The 25,824-nt window shown below is 44.0% G+C and overlaps 1 protein-coding gene across 4 annotated transcripts in view; it reads right to left on the bottom strand.

The window, feature by feature from the left end:
* Positions 1-3,598: 3,598 nt before the first annotated feature.
* Positions 3,599-25,824, bottom strand: part of LOC115081999 (potassium voltage-gated channel subfamily S member 3-like) — a 56,307-nt gene continuing 34,081 nt past the window's right edge. The window contains exons 1-3 of one of the 4 annotated variants that reach the window (XM_029586259.1): positions 10,333-10,379; positions 7,451-7,533; positions 3,599-5,701 (exon numbers count right to left, since the gene is read on the bottom strand). In XM_029586259.1, coding sequence (XP_029442119.1) covers positions 4,164-5,657 — 1,494 coding nt within the window. In that variant the 5' untranslated portion in view covers positions 5,658-5,701; positions 7,451-7,533; positions 10,333-10,379 and the 3' untranslated portion in view covers positions 3,599-4,163. The other 3 variants (XM_029586260.1, XM_029586261.1, XM_029586262.1) reach the window with 3 other exon arrangements.

Raw genomic sequence — 25,824 nt, 5'->3', positions numbered from 1 at the left:
GATATTCCCCCAATGTCTCTGACTGTTTGGAAGGAACTAGATGCCATGAAATTCAGGGCACACAATAGTTTGGTGAGGCCCGGTATAGCTCTGGACCTTTCTATCACTGGATCCAGATCCCCTCCGAGTTCTTGATATAATTCCATGGTAGCCTGACAGTTGAGGTGATACCTCATAATCACATGTTCCTCTGGCATACCCAGCAATGTGGTTCGTGGATGAAAGATGCATGGCAAGCCCTGCCGTGAGCCAAGGCGCCAGTAGGGTAAGTGGCTCTGGCTCCAGTGCGGGTACTTCCCTAGGAGGTGTTTAAACCTCCCTTGCTAGTTGTAGTTCTTGTTGTTAAGCAGCCTGAAGCAGCCAGTATCCCACTACTAGTAGACTTCCCACTAACACAATGGGGCGGATTTTCAGCGCCCTGCTCGCCTAAATCCGCCCAAAACCGGGCGGATTTAGGCGAGCAGGGCCCTGCGCGCCGGTAAGCCTATTTTACATAGGCCTACCGGCGCGCGCAGACCCCGGGACTCGCGTACGTCCGGGGTTGACGGAGGGGGGCGTGTCGGGGGCGTGTCGGGGGGCGGGCCCGGGCGACGCGGCGTTTCGGGGGCGTGTCGGCCGCGTTTTGGGGGCGGGTACGGGGCGTGGCTACGGCCCGGGGGCGTGGCGGCGCCCTCCGTACCGGCCCCCAGGTCGCGGCCCGGCGCGCAGCAGGCCCGCTGGCGCGCGGGGATTTACGTCTCCCTCCGGGAGGCGTAAATCCCCCGACAACGGTAAGGGGGGGGTGTAGACAGGGCCGGGTGGGTGGGTTAGGTAGGGGAAGGGAGGGTAAGGTGAGGGGAGGGCAAAGGAAAGTTCCCTCCGAGGCCGCTCCGATTTCGGAGCGGCCTTGGAGGGAACGGGGGGAGGCAGCGCGGCTCGGCGCGCGCAGGCTATACAAAATCGATAGCCTTGCGCGCGCCGATCCAGGATTTTAGTGGATACGCGCGGCTCCGCGCGTATCTACTAAAATCCAGCGTACTTTTGCTTGAGTCTGATGCGCAAGCAAAAGTAGGCTGATCGCGCTTCTTTTAAAATCTACCCCAATAGCTTTAGGAAGACAGGGCAGGAGAGAAAAGGTGTTTTCATTGGTGCAGCAGGGCTGTGTAGGTGTATCTGAGAGTAGGCCTCATTTTATTGTGCGTGATAATAGCTACGATCTGTGATAATGGCCACTGTCGTGCAATAAAACCTTTTTCTTCCCTCTATGTTGTTATTTCATACATTAAATCCTGCATTATTGTGCGTTATTTTAACACTACAAGCAATAGGAGTCCCTCATTTGCATACTTTTCTAACTTTTGCATGCTCTTTGTCATATTTGCATACTAATGCATGACATGATAAAGATTGGACATTTATCTCACATTAGACCCCTTTTATCGTGCATTACAGCCGTTTTGTGATTTGATGAATGACCCTGTTAGATCACAAGCTCTCTGGGCACAGGGAAATACCTACAGTTCCTGAATATAATTGCTTTGAAGTGTCTGAAAAGTGGAATATAAATCAAAATCAAAACAAAAATCAACACAAGCTATGTTATACAAATCAACTCCTCTAGTTATACTTTTCATCCATTATAATGACTACAAATCTTTAGTGATATCAGTTTTACTATGAATACCTCAAAATGTTTCTGTAACACCACTCCCTAAACCCCACCCCAATTCAAAGTACCCTCTACATTGGTAAATATATGTAGATTGTCAGACTGACTCTGTACAGAGTCTCTTTCTCTATCTCTCACACACACATAGGGGAAAAGAGCACAAGTGCACCTTGTGGAAATTGCCTATGTGATGCAGGGTAATCAGCCTAAACATGCCCCTCTTTTTTTTTTTTTGTAAATTGCGGGTGCTTTTATAGGATTTTGATAAATCTAGGCCTTAGATTGTGAGCCCTTTGGGGACAGAGAAATAACTACAGTACCTGAATGTAATCTGCTGTGAATTTCCAAAAAGCAGAATATAAAACATCAGATAAAATAAGAAGGACTAGGGGGATGGAGGGAAGGACCCATGAGATGGCAAGTGGTGTGAAGGAAGAAAAACTGGGAGGAAGAGAAGTAAGCTGCGTGGTGAGGGCTGCGAGGGAGGAAAGATTCTGATGTTAAAGACAGAAAGGGGAGAGGAGGAGTGTGGGGATCAGGAAAGGATGGGGGAAGAAAGGGCTGTGGAGGGAAGGATAGGAGAGAGATAAAGAGAGTTCAGAGTTCCACTGATGGAGGGAAGGTACATGGGGGAAAGGGTAGCGAAGAGGAAGAGTGAAGGAAGGACTGAGGGGAGAAGGAGAGATTGGAGCTTCAGAGAGGGGAGAGATGGAAAGTATGAGGGGGAAGAGTCAGAGAGATGAGAGTAAATATAATAGGAGGAAGAAGAGCAGGTGTTAGGTAGAAGAGAGTAAGAATTGTCTGCTTTTTGTTTTGTACTAGCATGGCTGCAGTGAAGGTTAATAAATGGGGGCATCAGTATATGAATATGGAGCTGCAACATTTTTTTTCTTTAGAACCATTGGCTTAGTATATAATTGCCCTGTTTTAATTCAATTTAATTGTAGTTTGCTTAAAGTCTTGACATATATCTCCCAAAAAAAACCCGATTCAGAAAGATCAGAAAGCATCATGCCAAACCTTTGTGTTTAAACTGCAGGGTTCATTGTTTGATGGCTAATGATCTGTAGTGCAATCAAACAGAGGGGCTGAATTCTTAACACTACATTAAGTGCTGGAATAGGAATCATTTGAAGTGTTTCCAGTTCTGGACTATATGTAATAAAGGATTTTTTTTCCCCATAGGCACAGAATACAAAAGCATCCTTTTTGCATCATTTACACAGCAGCATAATTGATAAGAACCCTTTTAGCCCACCAAGTCTATCCAGTTGCCCCTGCCTGCTTTTCCACTCTGGCCCCTCTCAATTTCCAGTCCTCTTCTTTCCTTGTCCCTACCAACACCTACCCAGGTACATGCCCCAAGCTTGCTTGAATTCTGCTTAGGTTTTGGTCACTTCAAACTCTATTGGTAGGAGATTCCAAGCATCAACTAATCCCACTGGTCCTCTTCCTCTCTGTCCCCGATAGCCTTTCCCCCACCCCACCCCCCACACTTGCTTCCTTCCCTCTAGCCTTTGCCCACCCTATCCCTTCTCCATGCTGCTCCCCCCTCCCCTTGTCCCACTAACCTTCACTTCCTCTCTACCTGTAACTGTAAATATGTTTTAAGTTACTACCCCACTACCTGTATCTGTAAATATGTTTCAGTGTTGCCCCCCACATATGTACATTTATTAATCTGTATTACTGCTTTACGTATGTTGACTCAATGTTCCATGTTTAATGTAAAGCCTGTTGCTGCATTACTTTCTCTGTAAACTGATAAGATGTTCAAAATGATTGTCGGTACATAAAAAAACGTTAAATAGATAAATAAATAAACAAATAAATAAAAGAATCCACAACATGACACATTTATTTAACTAAAGTGTGGCCAAAGATTAATACTCTTCATGTACTTAGAATGTGCTATCATTACACGAAAAGGAAATTCCAAAGACAAATAACACAATGTACACATAAAATTCTGCTCACCAGTTTGTGAAGTTTATTGGGTTCCTTATTTTCACAGCTCATTAAGAAACGTTATTCATGCATTATTTTTCCTGGCTTTTTTCCTTTTTTGGGATACATACAGTACATGCTGTGAATATTTGTGACTTAACTGTGCAACCTTTCTTAAATGTTAGCAATTTACGAGGACCTGATCAGTAGTAAATTCCAAATGCATTCAGAAAAAGGTGCCAGGCCACAGTAACAGTCATTTTACTTGCATTAAATACCACTTTCCTCTTTTTATTTATATTTTTATATTTTTTTTAAAAACAGCATCACACTGATGATGTATAAAAATAAAGCATCAATGATGCAAATTATTAAACCTCTTCCAAGCAATAAAATAATCAATTGAGCAATGAATGTTGCTGAAATATAGCTAAAAATTGCACCCTGAGAAATAAGTTTTTTAAAATAAATTTTAAAGCTGTAATAACCCATTGTTATTAAGAGAAAGAAAGACAAAGAGGAGAAGAGAGAACAAGAAAAAGAGAAAGCAAATAAAGATCTGTTCAATTCAGTTTTCAGACTTCAGTTTGCTATTTTCTAAAGACGACGGGTTGCAAACATTCTCATTCTCTTGAATGCTAGAAGCATCTGTGGAATCTTCATCACTTGCAATCATTCCTACAGAAGACAAGCTAGAAATGAAAGAATGCATCTTTTTTGCATAGATATCTCTAATATTATAATAAGGTAGTTCATTACATTTATCATTTTCTTCTTCATTACATTCAGCTACGTCTATGGCTTTCTGCTTTTGATAATATTTTGAAAACTTATTAAAAATAATGGTAATAGGAAGGGCAACCACTAATATACCACAGAGAATGCAAAGACTACCAAGGAGCTTTCCAAATAAAGTGACAGGGTGAGTGTCTCCATAACCCACAGTAGTCATACTAATAGTTGCCCACCACCAGCACATGGGAATACTTTGTAATTCTGAAATAGTTTCATCCTTCTCCACTGAGTAAACAAGAACGGAAAAGATGGAGATCCCAACAGCCAAAAATAAAAGTAGAAGTCCAACCTCATTATAACTATGTCTCAAAGTGGCCCCTAAAGACCGCAGGCCAACAGAATGTCTTGCAAGCTTTAGTATCCGAAATATCCTCATCAACCTCAGGATCTGGACTACTTTTCCCATATTTTCTATGCCTTCGCTTTCTTCATCCTTTGTGTCCACAATCAAAGTGGCATAAAATGGAATAATGGAGATGAAATCTATGATGTTCATTGGATTTGTCCAGAATGTCTTTTGACAGGGAGCCATTGCGAGTCTTACCACAAATTCTATGGTGAACCATGCAATACATATAACCTCTACCACTTCTAAAACAGGATCTTCAATCTCCCTGTCATTGACATCCAATTTTTGGAACTCTGGCATGCTGTGGATGCACATAGCCACAATTGAAGTTAAGACTACACTCAAGGAAGAAATTGCAAAGAGTTTGGCTGATAACGAATGTGCAGGATTTTCCAGTCTGACCCACATTTTCTTTCTGAATTCACCAAACCACATTGTGCTAAACCTCTCTAGTTCCTTATCAAAACTAGATGATGCTTCAGTAGAAGAATCTATACTTTGCATATCACACTTTTGTTCCCAATCCTTGTCTGACACAATGTCCTTTCTTTCCTGATATTTGTTGCTGCAGCAGGAGTCAATGAAGAGCTCATTGATACCCCAGTACTCAATTTCCTGGCAAAAGGAAAAAACACACAACTCCTCCATGAAATGCAATTTTCCTGTGTAGTAAAAATTCAAAACATATCTAAATAAGGAAGGATTCCTATCAAAGTAATATTCCTTGTCCGTAACATTGTAATCATCGCATAGCTCCAGTATAGCTTCTTCAGAGTGGCATTTAAGCAGCTTCCCAAGTCTGGTATGGGGAAACCGTAGGAGAGTACTTTGGTCAATTGACTGTTTAAATCCTCCCACATTCAGCTTAACCTGTTCCTCATCTCTTGCCGGTCTATGGAAAATCTCGCCGTAAATCATTCTGAACACAGTAAGTGCTGCTTCCTTGAAAGGTCACATTGCACCTGGAAGGACAACACCACATCATCATTAGGCACTATAATAATAGCCACAGCACAATTATCCTTATCCTTAAGTTCTAATAGGTAATATAGCATATGAAGAAAGATAAAACGAAATATATGCTTTGGGTAATACAGCTTCTTCCAAATCCTGGTCTCCCTAACCATAATTTGCACTAGCTCCACTGAACTGGCAGGAGACAGTAGGGTATACAGCTGAAATGATACAATGCTTTATCCTTCAACAAATTTAAGTCTTCCTATGCCATTTCTTCAGTAGGGTGAGCACAGAGCTCCAAGTTCAAAGGGGCAGGCTCAGCCAGCCCTGACTTTGCTCCCACTGAACCTATAAAAACTTACAATTCCAGTTGCTTAATATTCAAAGGCAGTGAAATCACGATTGACTGGCCTGTTCCTTTTAGTGTGCAGCTTTAAGGTCACTCCAGTTTACACTACAGAGCCCAATGAAAGTTTATATTTTGCACCCTACAGAAGCTTTGCTTTTTGTTTCATCTTGCATTCTATTTGTTACTTCACTATTTTAAATTTCCACCACATAGCTCAGGAAATTACGGCCATTTATTAAAAAATATAAACCAGGCATAAATAAATAAATGTTGTCTCATATAGGAAAACTGTCATATATCATCATTCACTAAAAATTTGTATTTTTGTAGATATATTTCCTTAAACTCACATATATAGCATAGTTGCCATATTGATCTTTTTTGTTGGGCGCTGAAAACACTAGGGTACAGATTTAAGTTTCGTAGGGAAAGAAAACAGGGCAAAAAAGTATGCAACAACTATGCAAGCCAGTTTGCTTTCACAACTTTAAAAGAGCATATCACTTGTTCAAGGATTTAGTTTCCTACAAGTTCAGGAAGAGAAACAATTCCATAGCAATAAAATGATGCAAACAAAAACTTGAACAAACAGTACTATGAAACATTTGCCGAATTCTTACACTTTGCACCATCAAGCAAAAGTCCCTCTTCCCCTTGGTAGAATTTTTGCTTACATTCCTTTTCTGGGAAGATTTTTTTACATCTGTTTAGGTCCAATTCAAAATCTTGCCAGCCAACAATCATCTTCTGCATAGCACATTTACATGCTGAAATTGACAGTCTGCCAATCTAACTGGCTGATTCAAATTAACCAGCTCATAATTTTCCTGTGAGAGACTTACGGACCAGTAATGAAGGTGTGAATCAATCAAGCTCAATGACTTGCAGGGCATTTGCTACTTTTCCAATTAGAACAAATTTTATTATCTTCAAAATGTATTGCGAAACAAAAAAAATAGGAATGTCCATTCATTTGAAACAAAATAGGAAATGTCAATGACATGTGGGTCTAGAGAGAAGCATTTGTTTCATTACATATTCAAAACAGAATGAAAGAAAGACCAATGAAAATTTCATTGATTTTCTTCATTTCGTTTTGAAAAAAAAAAAACTCCATGCCCTGCATGACCCCGGCCTGCCCCACCAGCCTGCAGCCTGCCCTGGGATCTGGCCTGGAGCCTCCTCTTACTCCCTCCTTTCCCTTTCTGAAAATGATGCCAAGGAACCCCAGTCCCCATTTACCCCTCCCATGTGGTTGACTGCAAAGTAAAAGGAGCAGGAGAGATGCTGACTTACCTCCTGCCCCAACTGTGTAGTCTTCATAATGACATCATTTCGCTCCCTCAACCCCTTCTCCCCAAGACACAAGACACGTGGAACTCATATGGCATTAGGTCGGAAATACCTGGTATGGAGAAAGTCTCGGCATCAGTATTCTTAAGCTCTGGGATTTGGACTCCATCGAACAGAGAGCTGAGACAAGTGGGTCTGGAGAGAAGCATTTTTGTCAGATAAGTAAAAACTGTACCCCCTGATACAGTGCATCACTGAAACATCAGCTGATATTTCAAAACATCAGCTAACATCTTTAGTTAGCATGGGATAGCAAGCCTTTGCAATATTAGAGCTAGATACCAGTGTGCTTCTTAGGCATGTATCAAACCAAATCAATTAACACGAGGTTGTCTTATGCATGTATGGCAGGCTCAACAGTGATTACATTTTAATTGCAATTGAAAAACTCCAAAAAATTATTATACCTTTAAAAGACTGTGTTTATTGGGATGAATGACTGATTGAGTAGCCTGGGTTGGACTTGAAAATTACTGACATCCCTTTATTTAATTGCAAATTGTATGCTTGTATGTTCTTTAAAGTGTTGATAGAGACACTATCTCTACTATATTGGATGTTGGTTTTGGATTAGGCCTATTGCAACATGTATTGGGTGTGGATGGCTCTCAGAAAGCTATGGATACCAATTACAATATAGTAAACTTCCAATATCGAAACAGCAATAACTGCCAGTGCTCAATCAGTAACAACACTATATATGAAAAGGCAATAATGCAAATATTACAGAACAAGCCAGGCTGCCTAAAAATACATGTACCTAAAAATATTACACAAAAGCTTTCAAAACTACATAGGTATCTTCTTCAGATGTCAGATCAGAGACATTCACATCTAAAGACGGGTTCTACATTGTCTCAATAGTTCACATACAATATTTTGGGATAATACTTATTCAGTCCAATAAAAGCTATCACAGCCTGCCAAGAATACAGTTTACCCCAACACTCAAATATGCTGCTATCAAAACACTTACTCCCAGGACTAAAACAGCAAAAACCCTATCCAGGAAAGAGCAATACTGCATATATTACAACAGGCCCTAGAAACCAATACACTTCCTACTAAAAACAGAACAAGCTGAACTGCTACAGGCCCTTACACAGAAACTATACACTATACTATATCCCTCACCTTAATCACACATACAAAACACAGAAAGACCAAACAATAAAATAAACAAACAAATAAATAAAACAGCAATAATAATAAAAAGAATAAATATTTCAAAACAGCTGATAAATAGAATATCCAATAATTAAAACCTCATAAAAATGCTTATAAACTTCCTAGAACACCAATATAATATTTCAAAACAGACACATCACATAGCATCCAATAGTAAAACAATTAAGGATTAAATATCTCCCATTCTCCATACCTGTTTTTTGGTTTTTTTTTTATTTCCAGTCACTGTGAAATTGTTGTGGATTGGGGGAAAGGACCCCCCCAATTTTATCCTCTCTCACATACACTTTCATACTCTCTTTTTCTCATACACATGCTTACACGATCTCACACCCACACATATGCTGACATACACTCTCACACATATCCCCCGCTCTCTCACATGCACACACATGGCCTCTCCCTCATACACGGACTCTCATACCCATATACACATACTCTCTCTCTCTGGCTCTCACAGAGACTCTCTGACTCTCATACACACTCACGCAAGATCTCTGACACAAACACAAGTTCCCTGGATCATACACACAAACACACACACTGGCTCTCATACACACTCAGTCCCCAGCAGTCTTTCTTCCCAGGCCCCTCTCCCCTCCCACACCCATCAATCCCCATCAGTCTTGCTTCCTCAATCCCCTCTCCTTCCTATCCCAGCATCCTCCCCACTGGTCCCCAACTGTCAGTCACTTTAAAGTTGAGAGTCATACACTGCTGGAGAAGAGGAAGATGTAGAAAAGGGGGTTGAGACCCAATCCCCTTAACTGCCCACAGGTCCCAGTAGTCTCCCTCCGAATTAGGACCCCTTCAAACCCCCCCCCCCCCCAAGTCCCTAGTATACAGTGACTGAGCCTCTCAATGACTCTTTTCTGCTCAATTGAAACACTGTGGCACGGACACACACTGATCCTCCTACCACCTGCCTTGTTCACAGAAGCCTCTTCTGCAGATCTGCATGGGCATAGCTAAATCTGAAGGTTCCACACTCCCTGTTTTTCGCACGGGATAAAAGTTAGGACCTTGCTTTGAGCCGAACCAAGGTCCCACATTCTGCCTCATACTGTGCTGTACTGCTGACTGTCAATCATAATGGGCCTGAGGTCTTGAGCTGTCACTTGCCTGCCTCCATGATTAGTCCCACCACGATGAGACTGAGTCCCCTACCAGCTCCGCTCGTTCTTATTGGCTGTCCCCCACCCGCTCCCCTCCCTCCCCCCGCTATCAACTTGCTGCTGCAATCAGCGGTGCATGCAACCACAGGCTGCTGTTTCCATTGGCCACACAGACACGAGTAATGAGAGAGCAGAAAACCATAGTAACTGCAAAAAAAAAAAATCAAGGACAGGGGATTCACTGAATCGCTTGAAGGCCATGATCACACACCACTGATCAGAAAAAGGTTGTCTTTTTGCAAATTTTACTAAAAGCTGCAACAGGGTAGACACCCTGGAAGATGTGGAAACCATGAGGAGGGATCTATAAAGCTTGAGGAATGGTCTAAATTCTAGCAGCTAAGATTTAATACTAAAACATGCTATGACATGAATTTGGGCTGCAAAAACCTAATGGAGAGGTACAGCATAGGGGATGAAATTTTTCTAAGAATAAAACAAGAGCTGGATCTGGGAGTGATCATATCTGATACAGAAACATAGAAATGAAGGCAGAAAAAGACCAAACGGTCCATCCAGTCTGCGTTTATGGTAGAATCTGCCGCGCCATACAGGTCACCCCCATACTTACCAGTTTCTCAGATTGCAAAAGTCAGGGCCCTTGTTTGTTGCTGTCTGAGTCCAATTCTCCATTATGTCTTCCTGTTGAAACAGAGAGCAATGTTGGAGTTGCATCTAAAGTATTAGGCTTATTGGTTAAGGTTAGTAACAGCCGCATCAGCAAGTTATTCCCATGCTTGTTTCCCCAGACTGTAAAATTCAGGGTCCTTGTTGGTTACAGTCTGAATCCTGTTCCCCCTTTTCATCTTTTACCCCTGCCATTGAAGCAGAGAGCAATGATGGAGTTGCATCAACAGAATGAAGGTTTATTGGTTAAGGGTAGTAACTGCTGCATGACCAAGTTACCCCATGCACTTTTTTCTTCATTTCCATCTTCTAGCCTTTAGGGATCCACAGTGTTTATCCCATGCCCCTTTATATTCTTTCACTGTTTTTGTCTTCACCACTTCCTCCAGAAGGGCATTCCAAGCATCCACCACTCTCTCTGTGAAGAAATATTTCCTGATATTGGTTCTGAGTCACCCTCCCTGGAGTTTCATTTTGTGACGCCTAGTTTTACTGATTTCTTTCCAATGGAAAAAGTTTGCCAATTGTGCATCATTAAAACCTTTCATGTATTTGAAGGTCTGTATCCTATCTCCCCTGCACCTTCTCTCTTCCAGAGTACATATATATTTAGGTCCTTTAACCTCTCCTCATAAATCATTTGATGGAGACCCCCACCATTTTGGTCACCCCTTCTCTGGACTGCCTCTATTCTGTCTCTGTCCTTTCAAGATATGATCTCAAGAACTGAACACAGTACTCCAGGTGAGGCCTCACCAAGGACCTGTATAAGGGCATTATCACCTCCTTTTTCTTACTGGTTAATCCTCTCTCTATGCAGGCCAGCTTTCTTCTGGCTTTAGCTATCTCCTCATCACATTGTTTTGCCATCTTCAAATCGCTAGACACTATCACCTAAAGGTCCCTCTCTTGGTCCGTGCACAAGAGAAGGACTTTTCACCCCCCCCCCCCCCCCCAATCACATGATGATCTTAAGGTCATCAAACAGGTAGATAAGGGGTGCATAGAGACAGTAATGGTCAGTAGAAAAAAATAGGTGATATTGCCCATGTGTAAGTCCCTGGTGAGACTTCATTTGGAATACTGTTTACCTTGCTGAAGACAATACCTTCAAAAGGATATAAAATGGATGGAGTCAGTCTAGAGGATGGCTATTAAAATGGTCCATGGCTTTTATTCTAAAGCTTATGGGGACAGACTTAAAGATCTAAACATGTATACCCTAAAATAAAGGAGAGATATTATAGACATATGTAAATATCTCCAAGGTATCAATGAAAAGGAGGTAGGCCTTTTTCAACAGAAAGAAGGCTCTGGAACAAGGGATCATGAGATGAGGGTGAAAGGAGGTAAACTCAGGAATAATCTAAGGAAATATTTCTTTACAAAGAGGATGATGGATGCATGAAACAGCTTTCCAGTGGAGGTGGTGGAGACAAAGACTATCTAAATTCATGAAAGCATGGGATAAACACAGGGAAGCTCTGAGGGAGTTGTAGGAATTGTAGAGCTGAATAGTTGGTGTGGAAGGGCAAACTAGATAGAATGTATTATCTTTTCCTGCTGTCATGTTTCTATGAGAGTTGTGTTCTCCCTGCTCAGCATATCAGTAGTTTGAGAATCTAAGAGGTATAGACAAATTATGGATGGCAACAAAAAGGAATACTGAAATGTCAACAAATCATTGTGTTAGGCATGTTAGCAAGGTGATGATGATCCATGAAAGAAGCAGGAGAAAAAAGATTGTTATCTTTAAAAATATTATTCAAAAAGTATTGAAAGACAAGAGGAGGAAAATAGGTGAAATTACCAGGAGAAACAAGGGGAGGTAGGAAGGGCAGTTAGACTGTGCAATGTACTTCAATGTTTGAGTCTTTACCCATCAGTAAAGGCAACTGATAAAAACTGTAACCCTTTTCCTGTGACCTCACTCTGAAGGAGGGCACTAAAGGTGATTTGTTCCCAAGTATTACGAGAGTGGATCCTTGGGCCAGCGGAGTAGGGAACCAATGGGAAGGAGCTCCAGAGGGCCCGTCCAACGGCAGGCGAGGCTGAAGGAGACCCGAGACCCCACAGGACCTTCACCACTACCAGCCTTCATTCCCTGCAGGTTGAGCCCTTGGGTACCGGGGCCAGCTGGACTTACGTTGGGTCTCAGGCTGGTGGTGACACTTGAGTCCGCAGGCAAGGATGTAGGCAGAAAGCGTATCTCGTAGTCAGGCAGGCAAGGGTCTTGGCGGGCAGCGTATCTCTTAGTCAGGCAGAAAAGGGTCTTGGCACAGAGAAACAGAAGACAGGAAACAGGAATCAGATGATCCAAACAGGAACTAGAGCCAGGAGTAGTCAAGGCAAGGCTTGAGAAGCAGGCCCTGCCTTATATACTTGCAGGCTTGGGAGGAGGAGTCTGGGCCCTGCCCGAGGTGATCCCTAAAAAGGGGTCAGGTGGCGCATGTGCCTGGGAAGCTGGGGGTCAGGAGGAAGGCCAGAACAGGAGCTGTCGGTGTGCCATCCTACATGCGGCGTCAGTGTGGCAGTCCGGGAGGAAGGCCGCAGCGCAGCTTGCCGGCTGCGACCACCAGCTGAAGTGAGATTCCCAGGTCCGAGGAGCCTGAGTCGGCCGAGCAGGTAGGTGGGAGAGTCTGGCTGCTGTTCCATTCGGCCGACTTTCACAACAGTACCCCCTCCTCTAACCCCCTCCCCGGGGATTTGTGTTTCTTAGGATGGTCTCAGTAAAACTGCTTGATCAAGTCTTTATCAAGAATGTTAGTAGAGGGTTCCCAAGAATTTTCCTCAGGACCAAAGCCTTCCCATGCAAGCAAGTACTCCCATTTGCACCCCCATCTCCGGGCATCTAGGACTTCGTGTACCTAGTAAGTGGTATCTTCTTCAGCGGACATAGATGGAGCTTCGGGTATCTTCCTGGAGGGCCATGACAAAACTAAGGGCTTCAGTAAAGAGGTATGGAAAGCATTATGGATATTCAAGGAGGCTGGTAAGTGGAGTTGATAGGTCACCGAGCCCAGTTGCCACAGGATGGGAAAGGGTCCAATGTAGCAAGGTGCAAATTGCATAGAAGGTACCCGTAACCAGATAAAACGGATGCTGAGCCAAACCTTATGGCCAGGACGATATTGAGGTCCGGCATGGCGATGGCGATCTGCAAATTTCTTGGCTGAGCTACCAACTTTGAGGAGCATCTTATGAACCTGTGACCACAGGTTCTTCAGGTTCTCTGCTGTCATCTGGGCAGCCGGCGAAGGTACAGGAAGTGGTAGCAGAATAGGGGGAAGCAGCTGCTTGCCATATACTATCTGGAACGGGGAAGCCCCCGTGGCAGTGCAGGGATGGGAATTGTGCGAGAAGTCAGCCCATAGGAGTAGTTCAGCCCAATCTTCTTGGCGGGCATTGATGTACATTCACAGAAATTGTTTAAGGGAGCAATTCGTCCTTTCCGCCTGGCCATTCGCTTGTGAGTGATAGGCTGAAGTAAGATCCAGAGTGACACGGAATTTTTTTACAGAGACTTTGCCAGGTCTTGGCGGTGAATTGTGGGCCACGGTCAGAGGAAATGTGCTGAGGTAGGCCATGGAGTCGAAAGACGTGCTCGGTAAAAAATTGTGCTAGGCACGGAGCTGAAGGAAGAGAGGGCAGAGCCACAAAGTGGGCCATCTTGGAAAATTGATCCACGGTGACCCAGATAACAGTGTTCCCTCCGGAGGGAGGTAGGTCCACCAGAAAGTCTGTTGAAAGGTGTGTCCAGGGTTCACTAGGTGGAGGCAGAGGCTGGAGCAGACCCCAGGGTTTGCCCGTGGGTGCTTTTGTTGGGTGCAGGTTGGGCAAGAGGCCACGTAGGCATGAACATCCGAACGCATACTGGGCCACTAGTAGTAGTGTAGTAGACATGCCAGTGTTCTCGCCCGTCTGGGATGTCCGGCAGAAGTGACCCCAAGCCAAGACTCTGTTCCAAAGCCTGCGAGGCACCAGTCTTCCCTGCAGGGACTGTCTGGGTGGCTGCAAGGATCACACATGCAGGGTCAATGATGTGGCTCAGACTATTAGGTGCCTCTTCTGGGGAGAAGGACCGTGAAAGGGCATCTGCTCGCTGGTTCTTGGAGGCAGGACGATAACGCAGCTCAAAATCAAAATGCGTGAAGAAGAGGGCCTAATGGGCCTGGCAAGGGTTGAGGCGCTGCGCCTGGTGCAGGTGCTCTAAATTCTTGTGGTCAGTATAGACCGTTATACGATGCTGGGCTCCCTCGAGCCACTGGTGCCACTCTTTGAAGGCCATTTTGACTACCAAGAGTTCTTGATCACCTATCGTATAATTCCATTGAGCTGGTGTGAACTTCTTGGAGAAGAAAGCATTGGGATGTAATGTCCCGACTGGATTGAGATGGCTTAAGACGGCCCTGACTCTTTCAGAGGAGGCATCCACCTCCAGGATGAAGGGCAGACAGGGATCCGGATGATAGAGGCAGGAGTGATGTAGAAAGGCCTGTTTTAGGGTCTGGAAGGCTTCCTCAGCCTTGGCAGGCCAGTCTTTTACTGGAGCACCTTTACGGGTTAAACTAGTCAAAGGTACTGCCAGGCGGGAGTAATTCTTGGTGAAGCTTCAGTAGTAGTTGGCGAAGCCTAAGAAGCGTTGAAGACTGCGTAGGTCTGTCAGCCAGGGCCAATTCAGAATACTTTTCCTTTTGGCTAGGTCCATTTTGAATCCCTGGTAGGACACTATATAGTCACAACCTTTCCACCCAAAAACCACTGTATTCCAGTGTACCGTAATGTGTGTCCACAAATACAAATAACTGGTACAACCAGTAAATTTGAAACTAATATAAAGATATTTAGCCAAGTATATGTGTGGGCCCCTTACTCTAAGGGTCTGTATAATGTCACAGACTCTGTTGTGGTCCAGGGTCACCTTGCTTTAATTATAACATCATTTTTTTGTTTTTTGTAATTTCTATATTAAAATCTCTAAAGTCTCAGTGTAAAGACTCAGTATAATATTATTGATTCTCACTTCTTCTCGCTTGTCTCACAACATTCACAATATTCACACTCTCCAAAAATACAAGAGGAACTCTGATACTCATCTACTCCGATGTTAGTTGGTCACCCGACATGATCATGTTTCGGACAAAAAGTCCTGCTTCAGGGGGTATCCTTCAGTTTCTCATTGTACGAGTATCTTCCCGTATTCACTGATGCAAATCGAGCCTTCTTGTCTTCTGTCTTAATTGATGCGAGAATTGACTGATGCAAATTGAGCCTTCTTGTCTTCTGTGTTCACTGCTGCAAATTAAGCCTTCTTGTCTTCCTGGCTTACGTATCCGTCCTAAATTCACGTCAGCCCCATTGAGCTGACGTGTGAAGAGCACAGACAAGGCCATAGCATAAAAGCAAAATTAATTCTTTGCTTCGATCTTTACCAAGGAGGATGCTGGAGAGATGCCAACACTGGTAACATTCTTTGATGATGATGATTCAGAGGAACTGAAACAAATCACTGTGAAACTAGAAGATGTAATAGAGAAAACTGATAAAACGTATAAGTAAAAATCTTCAGGACTAGTTGGAATTCATCCCAGAATTCTTAAAAACTCAAATATGAAATAGCAGACCTATCATTAAAACGAGCCAGAATATCTGAAGATTGGAAGCTGATCAATGTATTGTCAGTTTAAGAAAGGGATCCAAGGGTGATCTAGGAAACAATAGATTGGTAAGCTTGATGTCAGAGCTGGACAAAATGGAAGAAACTATTTTTAAAACTAAAATTACTGGCCATATGACATGGCTTAAAGGGGAAGAGACAACATGGATTTAGAAAAGGAAAGTCTTGTCTTACCAGTCTACTAGATTTTTTTGAAGATGTTCATAAACATGTGAATAAGGATGAGGTGGTTGATATATTGTAACTGGATTTTCTGAAGGCATTTGACAAAGTCCTTCATGAAAAACTCTTCAGGAAAATAAAGTGTCATGGGATAGGAGGCAAGGTCTTACTGTGGATTGGTAACTGCCTAAAAGATAGGAGCAGGGAGTAGGACTAGTCAAGTTACCCACTGGAAGAAGGTTAATAGTAGAGTCCTAGAGTACCCCAGGGATCTATATGGGGGACCACCGCTGTTTAACATTTTCATAAATGATCTAGAAACAGAAGCAATTAGGAAAGTGACCAAATATATAGATGACTTCTTATATGCTTGTTAAACATTAAAAATAAATTGTTAAAATATGAGCTAGCTTTGAGAAGCTGAAGAAGGACCTTGTGAGAATAGGAGATGTGGCATCTGTTGCGATCCTGCCCTATTTGGGCAGTATCTCCACTTTTTTTTTCCTTGCTGTAGCAGCCCGGAGGCTGCCGACGCCTTCAACTCGTGGCTGGAGCTGCGTTGAGACACCGGCATGGCCAGACGACTGCTAACAGCTCATTTGCACGGCTAGAGCCACACTGCCAGCTGCCAACATGCTCCATCAGCGGCAGGAGCCGCGTTTCTGCCTTTTATGTGGTCTGGAGACAGCCAGCGTTTTCCTCTTGCGGCAGGAGCCATGTTGCTGCAGCCTAAGCAGCCAGGAGACTGCCAATTACGCCCTCATGTGGCCCAGAGGCCACTGACCTACCTCGGGCCCTTCATGAGGAGAAGGCCTGCATCCCTGACCTCGCCTGGAGTCGCCAGTGATCCTCCTTCAGCAGCAGGGAGTCGTCCCTGACGCCGGGGCCTGCCCTGAGGCCTAGTTCTTCTTCTCCTGTGCTCTGCATCACTGCAGGGCCGATGTCCAGAGTCCTGTACTGCTTCCTGCTTCCTCCTAGGGGGCAGGGCTAGCTCTTCCTTCCATATTTAAAGGAACAGTGAGGGAGGAGGTCCACCAGTGATGTCATCTTTGGATCCGCCTCTTCTGCCTATAAAAAGGTCCAGTCTTCACTTCAACCTTGCCTTCGCAAGGAGCCAGTCCTTCTTAGGACCTCGTCATCTGCTTCTCAAGGCACTTCGTTATATGTAGGATCCTGTGTCTTCGTCTTCATCGTCTCAAGGTCTCCAGATGTCTTGTCTTGATGTCTTCTTTATCTGGTTGATGCTCGTCTTGGCAGCGCAAGTCTCCATAAGGTTCCAGCTTCTTATTTTAACCTGAGTCATAGAGGCATCCCCTTGAATCTTCAACTTTGCCTGGTTTCTTGGAGTCTGCACCCTGCCTCCATTTCACGAATGAACTCTATTTATCCGATCTGACCCTGCCTGGTCTTTATCAGCTGTGCAGGGTGCAGTTGTAACAGGCTTCATCGGAGTCTTCACTTCATCTCCTATATTCTTTGTGTAGGGAACCACCAGCGTGGTCCGTGACCTGTCTTCATTGGCTGAGTATATGGGCGCGTGATGTGCAGTACCGATTCAGCTCTACCAACTTGTGTGGGGAACCACTTGCATGGACCGCAACCAGCCTTCCCCGGCTGTGTAGGGCACGCCACCTGCGTGGTCCAAGACCAGTCCAGCTAGGTTGTGTAGGGCGCGTGATGTCCGTATCTATCAAGTCTTCTTCAAGCAACTCATGGCCTTCCAGAGTTTCTTCATATACCTAACCAGAGTTCCTTTTCACTCCACGTATCCAGATTGCATTCTTCATGTGTCGAAGTCTCGTCTTACCTCTCATCCAGAGTGATGTTCCACTTCACATATCCTGGGTCTTGTCTCACTTCAAGTCTTCGTCTTTGATGTCCTCATCCTCTGACCACCGTCCACCCTGTCGAGTTGCTGCTCCATGCGGTAGGTCCGAAAGGGCTTGGAGTAGTCGGAGGACCACTCGTGAGACCAACATTGCGTTGTTTGGGTCTCTTTCTGCTGCGTACAGGTGTGGCTGTGGTTGAGGTTATCGGTCTCCATCTTCAGCCCATGCTGGGGCACCTCTCACCTGCCTCGGTGCTTGCCGGAGCTCCTCTGTGGCTGTATCAGGGCCCAGGGCACACAAAAACACCAGAGATGGAACCGCTACTTGCGTTTCCACAACAGCATTTAAATGGCAGATTAAATTTAATGTGAATATGTGCAAAGTGATGCACATACAAAAAAATAATTTTAATGATTAGTACATGTGACGGGGCTTTGCAAGTCACTAGAAGTGCTCCCATGTATATTTTTCCATCAGTGGGTAGTGGGAGGATTTTTGCAGAATATTTGAATTCTCCCATAGCCAAAACATAAATTTTGAGGGAGAAAGACTTCTAAGGGTATATAATCCCTTGAAGCATGCTTATTCTTTAGTGGGAAGATGACTGGAGAGAGAAGGCTGGAGATTATCCCTGGGTCTCAAGCAACTGAGCAGGAATTGAAGCTTGGCTGTTGGATCTTAATTCCTCATCCCTGGCTGGTTAGATCAACGGTTGGGGCTTTTTGGATTTTGAAATTTGAGAAGATATTTTTTGATGCATACTGGTTCAGCCAGGATGGAAGGGTGACTCCGTTGTCGTGATGAGTGGTGTGGAAGTGGGCTCTTGTTGCTTTGGCATAGTTGATGCTGCCCCGTAGGCGAACCTACAAGGCCTATGCTGACAGATAGTGAATGTGCCCTGTAGCAGGACAGGCTGGAGCTTCACCTATACCAGCCACCTCTCCCGTAGGTTGAGCCCTTGGGTTTTGGTGGCCAGCAGAGTCTAGTTGGGTCTCTAGATTGATCAAGAGAGCAAAAGTCAAAGATCATGCCAGGGTCAGGACAGGCAGCAGACTAGAGGATCTGGGGTCAGGTTAAGGATAGGGCAAGAGACAGTCAAATTTTGATCAGGTCCAAGGTAAGAGGGTAGGGGATTTATTTTAAAGGGTTGGGGTAGGTTTTAGGGTTGTTTTAGTGTGCCGGTTTTCCCGCCCTCCCCCTTCCCCTCCCCCCGATTTACGATTTTTGACGATAAATCGGGGGAATTCCTATTATATATCGCCTCTAACAATTTTTGACGATTTAAAATATATCGGACGATATTTTAAATCGTAAAAAAACGATTCACATCCCTATTATATATACTGTAGATGTTGGCTGGTAATCCCAGAAAATAAAAAGTTAAGACTTTGACTTCTACCTTGATGTAGCATGTGTATGAGGGTCACATTAGTACCAGCAACAAGATGAAGAGAGGGGTAGAGTAAGAGTTGTAGTATGCCTATAGCCAATATATCCTTAGCCATAGGTGCTGCTACTGAAAGCAGTCACAGCACCACCAGTGCAGAAGAGAATAAGATGTCACCTGCCACTGCTGTCAGGAGTAGCGCAGTCCCGCCGGAATGAGAAGCATGGCTGGTGGTAACTTAGGAGGAGGAATATCAGAGCTTACCCTGCTGGAAGGAGTACAAGGCCAGATGTGGGTCAGCCAAAGAAGTCATTCCATTCATTATATGGGCTAAAGGAAGAGACTGCTACTGCCACTGCCACTTTTGCTTCAAAGGGTGGGGGGGGAGTGAGTGAAAGGAGTATGTGTATTTCTATGAGACAACATGTGTGTGAGACAGAGAGAGAGAAGAAAGTTTGTGGGCAACAACCCCCCTTCATCTCTTCATGCCAATCCATGACATTGTCAGGGCATCTGGAAATCAATGGTTTCCATGTATGGAGAGAAGGGGATTTTTTAAATTCTTATTAGTTTTAATTATTGGGTGCTTTTTGATGTGTCTGTTTTGAAAATTTTTTATCAGTTTTAATTATTGGATATTATTCTATTTGTTAGCTGATTTGAATTATTCTTTTTATTGGTATGGTTTTATGACTATTGAAATTACTTTTATTTCTTGATTTTATTGTTTTATGAGGAATGGTGATGTTTCTTTTTTTCCATTGTTGCACTGCATACAGAATTTGGCTTGTTGCAGCTTCCAGTTCAGTTTTTGACTGCATTTTTCTAAGAATATTTTATGGTCTCTTTATTCTGTATTTGAAGGTCTGTCTGTGTTCTGTATGTATTACTGAGATAAGGTATTCCATTAGCATGTAGTTCCTGGATAAAGATCTATAACAACTCCTCCATCTACTGTGAGGTGTATTGTGTTTTAGGGCCTGGTGTAATTTTTGCAGTGTTGCCTTTTCATAGATAGGGTTGTTGGTGTTTGAGTGCTAGCAGTTAGTGCTATTTTGATACAGAAAGTTTATTGTATTGTAATTCTATTTCATCTTGGCCTTCTAAGGATAAAGCCTATGGCCAAGACATGTTACAGTAGTCCTGATACCATATGGGTTCCAACTGTCTTTTTTGCAAGGCTTTCCGGTTAGCACCACAACAATACATGTAGATATAATATACATATTGTAAATGATAGGTTTACCTCAGAAGACTGTATTTTGAATATTGTTTTTCATGTAAAATCTATTATAAATGCATAATTTGTAATCATATGTGGCAAGGGCATGATGGGGATGGGGTGGGGGTAGGAGTTCAAACAAGACTGTAAGGTTTACCTAGGGTACCTAATATCTTTACATCAGCCCTGGGCATTACTGTTTTAACAGATTCTCCCAACTTCTGGTGTCATGTTTCGTGTAATGGGTGAGGGCGCAATTTTTCACTTAGCCATAGGTGCCAAATTGCCTGGCAATGGCTCTGGGTAGAGATTCGCAGAGGGGAGATCCAGGGAGGGGGCCCTGCCCAGCTCAGAAGGAGCACCCTATCCCACTGCCTCTAGCCTGGGTTCACTGCCATCTGCATGACCCAAATGGCTGAGCCCTAGAATCCTGAGAGCCTCGCACTTATTATTCCAATGGTGTCAAAGCCTTCTCATCATTTTGTGCCCCCATCATGAGGCTACACTAAAAAAAATACAAAAACACTAAGTGGATACACAACATCCAGCAAATTGAATAGCATGGAACCCAAATCTGATACTTTCAAAGTGATTCAGATATGATTTAAATAATTTGCTTAGAATAAGATGCCAAGGCTAATATTCAATAGGCTATTTGGTGGACAAGTTATCTGGCTAAAGTTAGCCAGATAACTTGTCCCATATATTCAGCGGAATAAATATCCCACGGCATATACAACCTTAAAGTTATCTGACTACATGTAACTGGATAACAAAAAATCTATCCGGCTATATTTGAAAATAGTTGGGTAGGTTTTTAGCTATTCACTTTTGTGTGGCTGTATAACGTGCTACTTAACCAGATATCTTTAAAGGTATCCGACTAAGTGGTGCTGTCAATAAAGAAAAACAACAATTAAATAAATAAATGGGCCAGTGGACCTGGCCATCCTCTCCTTCCCCCCAAAATATCTTATAAAGGCCCTGTTGGTCCATGCCCTCCTCACCCTCAAATACATAAAATGTTAACATGAACCCTTGTCCCAGTGTTTTCGAAATTCCAAAATCAGACTGCCCTCTCCCTTCCCTCCCACCCATCCATAAGGATTCATAACAGCATGCCCTCCCCACTTCCCAAAACCTCCTCATCCCCCCAAATCCCTTATATTTTATTGCCAGGAGCAAGGTGCCCTCCCCCCCAGCTTCCTGCACCTCCCCGCAGCTCTAAGAGAGACAACGCTGGAAGCATAATCTTAAACCGGATAACTCATCTAAATGGCTTTTTAATATGGACCTCACCATTTCTAAAATTAAAAAATAAAACACAGTATCCTTGAAACCTTCATTCAGAATACACTTTAAATAGAAGGTGATGTTCTTTCCTAAAAACAATTCCAACTACAGTAAATTTAGCTGTGTAGGTCTCACAAATTACAGAGTATAAAAATCTATCAAATAAGTATAAAATAATTTTTAAAAACTATACCCTCTGTGCTAGATCTCATAGGCATTTTGATAATCTTATGATGCCTTGCCTTACAAAAGAAACATAAGGAGCAAAGAAATAAAATGAGGAAAGGTAGTCATCTTGGTTTGCAAGAAGCTCACATTCTCGTGAATTTATTTATCTATTTATGGCTATTTATTTATCCAGGCTGCCTTACCAAATGACCTAATTGTGAATTAACTTCAGCACTGAGTATCAGGGAATTCTTGGTGGTAATGGCACGCTGACCAGGCCTGGAGGCATACATCAATGTCCGAGAACAGTGCACCGCAGACACTACTTGTGAAATGCATTAGCAGTTTAAAGGAAAAGCTGAGAACATAGAAATGGATATTGAGCTGTGACTGAGAAAGGAAACAGTCTGAAAAGCTGAGAAATGCTGTGATAGAGTAAAAGGTTCCTTCATGCTGCTGCTACTGGCAACGGAAATAAATGCTACTCTCTGCTCTGACGTTATAAACAGATACATAGAAATGACGGCAGAAAAGGACCAAATTGTCCATCCAGTCTGCCCAGCAAGCAGGTTACTCCTATGTTTCTCTTAAGGGTAGTAACTGTCGCTCTGCACAGTTATCCCCAAACCTTATGATACCCATAAAGATTGCAACTAGCATCATTTTTTTTACTGGGTGATGAGCTTTCTTGAAAATTCAGACAGCGCTGCTTGGCTTACTTTGTTTATGGACTTTGCCATAGAAGCAGTCCTGCGCTTTTTCCCTTATGTCTGCGTATCAGTACCCTAGACCATAGAAGTCATTCTCTCTTGGTTGTTGTCTGTATCCTATTCCCCTTTTCCTCTGCTGTTGAAGTGGGGAGCAATGTTGCAGTTTCAATAGAATCATCGAGGCATATTGGTTATGGGTAATGATCTCCATGCCTTCTGTTAAGGATAGTAACAGCCACATTAGCAAGTTACCCCTCTGCATGCTTTTCCCATTTCTGTCCTCTAGCCTTTAGAGATCCACAGTGTTTATCCCATGCCCCTTTGAATTCTTGGATTGTTTTCGTCTTCACCACCTTCTCCGGAAGGGCATTCCAGGCATCCACCACCCTCTCCATGAAGAGGAGGAGAGGACCATCATAGGCAGTCAGTTCCCTGGGGATTAACAAGAGTTCTGTCTGTAATGGAAGCAAGCATGATTTTAGGAAACCACTACAGCACAATGCAGAAAATTTCTGGAAATGCCTGAAAAGCAAGGATAGATTTTAGATTCTACCCAAGATATATAAAAAAGATTTTTAAAAATCACCTTGTTGTGGGACCTCATCTTTCACATATCTTCTCTACTGCTTCCCTCATCACTATTCTTACATATCCTCAATAATATATTTGCTTTTACTGCATTAAATATATTAATTGTAAAAGTTAATGCCAAAATCACTGGCTGCTCATGTGTCTGTGATCCAGTCCTGTTCTTGGGGGCAGGTGATACTCAGGCAGAAAAATGAAGCCTTTATTGGATGCTTAAAGAAAAGGGTTTTTTTCCTTTTTTTTTTCCCAATTTATAACACATGGCGTTGCTTTTTTAAAAAGTAATTCATTTGATTGAAAGGACACTGTCAGGCAAAGACATGGTTAGGTCTGGGTAAATGGAATCCAGGACCAGAATCTGCTAATCAGTGTCCCGAGTCTCAGGTGCTGTAAAAAAAAAAAAATATATATATATATATATATATATATATATTAGATAAATGAGGCTTGACCGATGTGCCGCAAATGCGCAGTAGAGAACAGCTCTACTGCGCATGTGCGGGCGAACACGTTGGTCAGAGCAGAGCGTCAGCTCTTTGAAAACATGGTGGCGGCGAGAAGCAGTAGCGGTGCGCACGCGCGAGGGAGGGAGGGACCTCCCCCGGAGATCTTCCGTTTGTGCCATCCAAAGGGGTTGTGAATGAGCTGAGAGAGGGGGAGTGACTGAGGGGAGGGGGGAGGGAGGAGGGAGTGACTGAGGGGGGAGGGAGGAGGAAGTGACTGAGGGGAGGGGGAGAGGGGAGGGAATGACTGAGGGGAGGAGGGGGGAGGGAGGGAGGAGGGAGTGACTGAGGGAGAGTGTACCTAACAGACAAAAGGATAGGGAAGTTGCAGGAACAAGTAAGAACCTTGTTATGAGTCCCACTGTCATATGTGTGGAGGTATGTACAGGTCCTGGGCTCCATGGCAGCAGTGTTGGGGTAGTACCATAGGCGAGAGCTCAATTATGCACCACTTCAGGCATACCTACTACCACCATTACCTTTGTAAGGGTCATTGGTGCTCTTGCCAGCCAAAAGAAGAGCGACCTGAATTGGTAATACTGGCCAGCTATTTCGAAATGTGCTGAAAATCCTCCCTGATAGGACTGTGAAAATATGCTTCTGAGAGATTTCAGGCTGCGGGGAATTCCCCCATCCTTACAGCCACCTTTACTGCTGCCAGTGACTCCATGCAAAAACGGGGAACTACCAATGCTTTGTTTACCTGTTTTAGGTCCAGGACTAGCCGACAGCTTCCCTCCTTCTTTGGTACTAGGAAATAGACTACATGCCCGTGCCTGTATCCCTGATCTGGTGGTACAGGGATAATGGCCTGCAGCTGGATTAACCTGTCCAATGTCTGTCGGACGGCCTCTCACCTGCTTGCCTTGTATGGGGAGAAAATGAAGGAATCTCCTAAAGGGAATTTCAATTCTGGGTGATACCCTCTGCCTATTATATCCACCCACTGGTCCTCTGTTACCTTGGCCCACTCCTGATAAAAGATCTGTAATCTGCCCCCCTACCTGGGGAATCATGAAGAGAGCCTGCTCCCCATCATTGTGCGCTTTTGTCATTAAGGGGGGTTTGGGAATTCCCTTCCTTTGGAAATTGCCTATTCCCCCAGCTGTGATCTGCCCAGGATCCTAACTGGGTGGGAGATCTGGCCTCTGCCACTCCACTGTCTATACTCCCTGAGCCACTGTCTCCAAATCCCCTCTCCCTTGTGAAATCTCTGGGCCTCATTCCTCCCCATTTACCATGAACTGCACAGTGGCAAAATCCCCCAAACTATGACTTGCCTCCTCAAACTCTTCTCCCATGTGGAGCAGCTGGCCCAATGGCCAATCTGGTGCTACTAGTTCCTCCCATCCCATTCAAGCCTGCACACCAGGTGACATGATACCATCAACATCAGCACAGGAGCAGAAAGAGCCTGGCAGGGCTAATCCAAGCCAGGCTGTGAAGACAGGTGCAATTCAGTCTGCGTACCCATCTTCCTGCATGGGGGGGGGGGGGGGGGGAGTGGTGGAAGCTGGCTGGTTAGGCTCTGCTGGTGGCCTGCGGCCTCTCCTGCTGCCACCAGCCTGCCACCTCCCTGAGTGTTCTGCTCCGTGCAAAGGCATGGTATGTACACCCAGTTGTGCTGGGCCGGCTTCTTCCTCAGATTAGATAACTGCAGGAATCCGCTGAAATGGGTCACCACCTTTGATGGGTTAGATATTCCCTAAACACTGGTGTCTGCAGCCCAGGATTCCCCATTTCCTGGGCTTCAGAAAGGCCCAGGCCTTCAGCAGGGTTCCTCTAAATCAGTAGTTCTCAACCTTTTTTTTCTATCATGACAAACCTGGCAGATGCTCACATGCGTGACACATTGCACACTACATTTAACAGCTATACTAAAAAAAAATAGTTGAAA

The sequence above is a fragment of the Rhinatrema bivittatum genome, unplaced genomic scaffold (genome assembly GCF_901001135.1).
Source record: "Rhinatrema bivittatum unplaced genomic scaffold, aRhiBiv1.1, whole genome shotgun sequence".
NCBI classification, from domain to species: domain Eukaryota; kingdom Metazoa; phylum Chordata; class Amphibia; order Gymnophiona; family Rhinatrematidae; genus Rhinatrema; species Rhinatrema bivittatum.
Note: the sequence above shows the minus strand (reverse complement) of the source record. Positions and strands in the feature narration are given on the sequence as shown.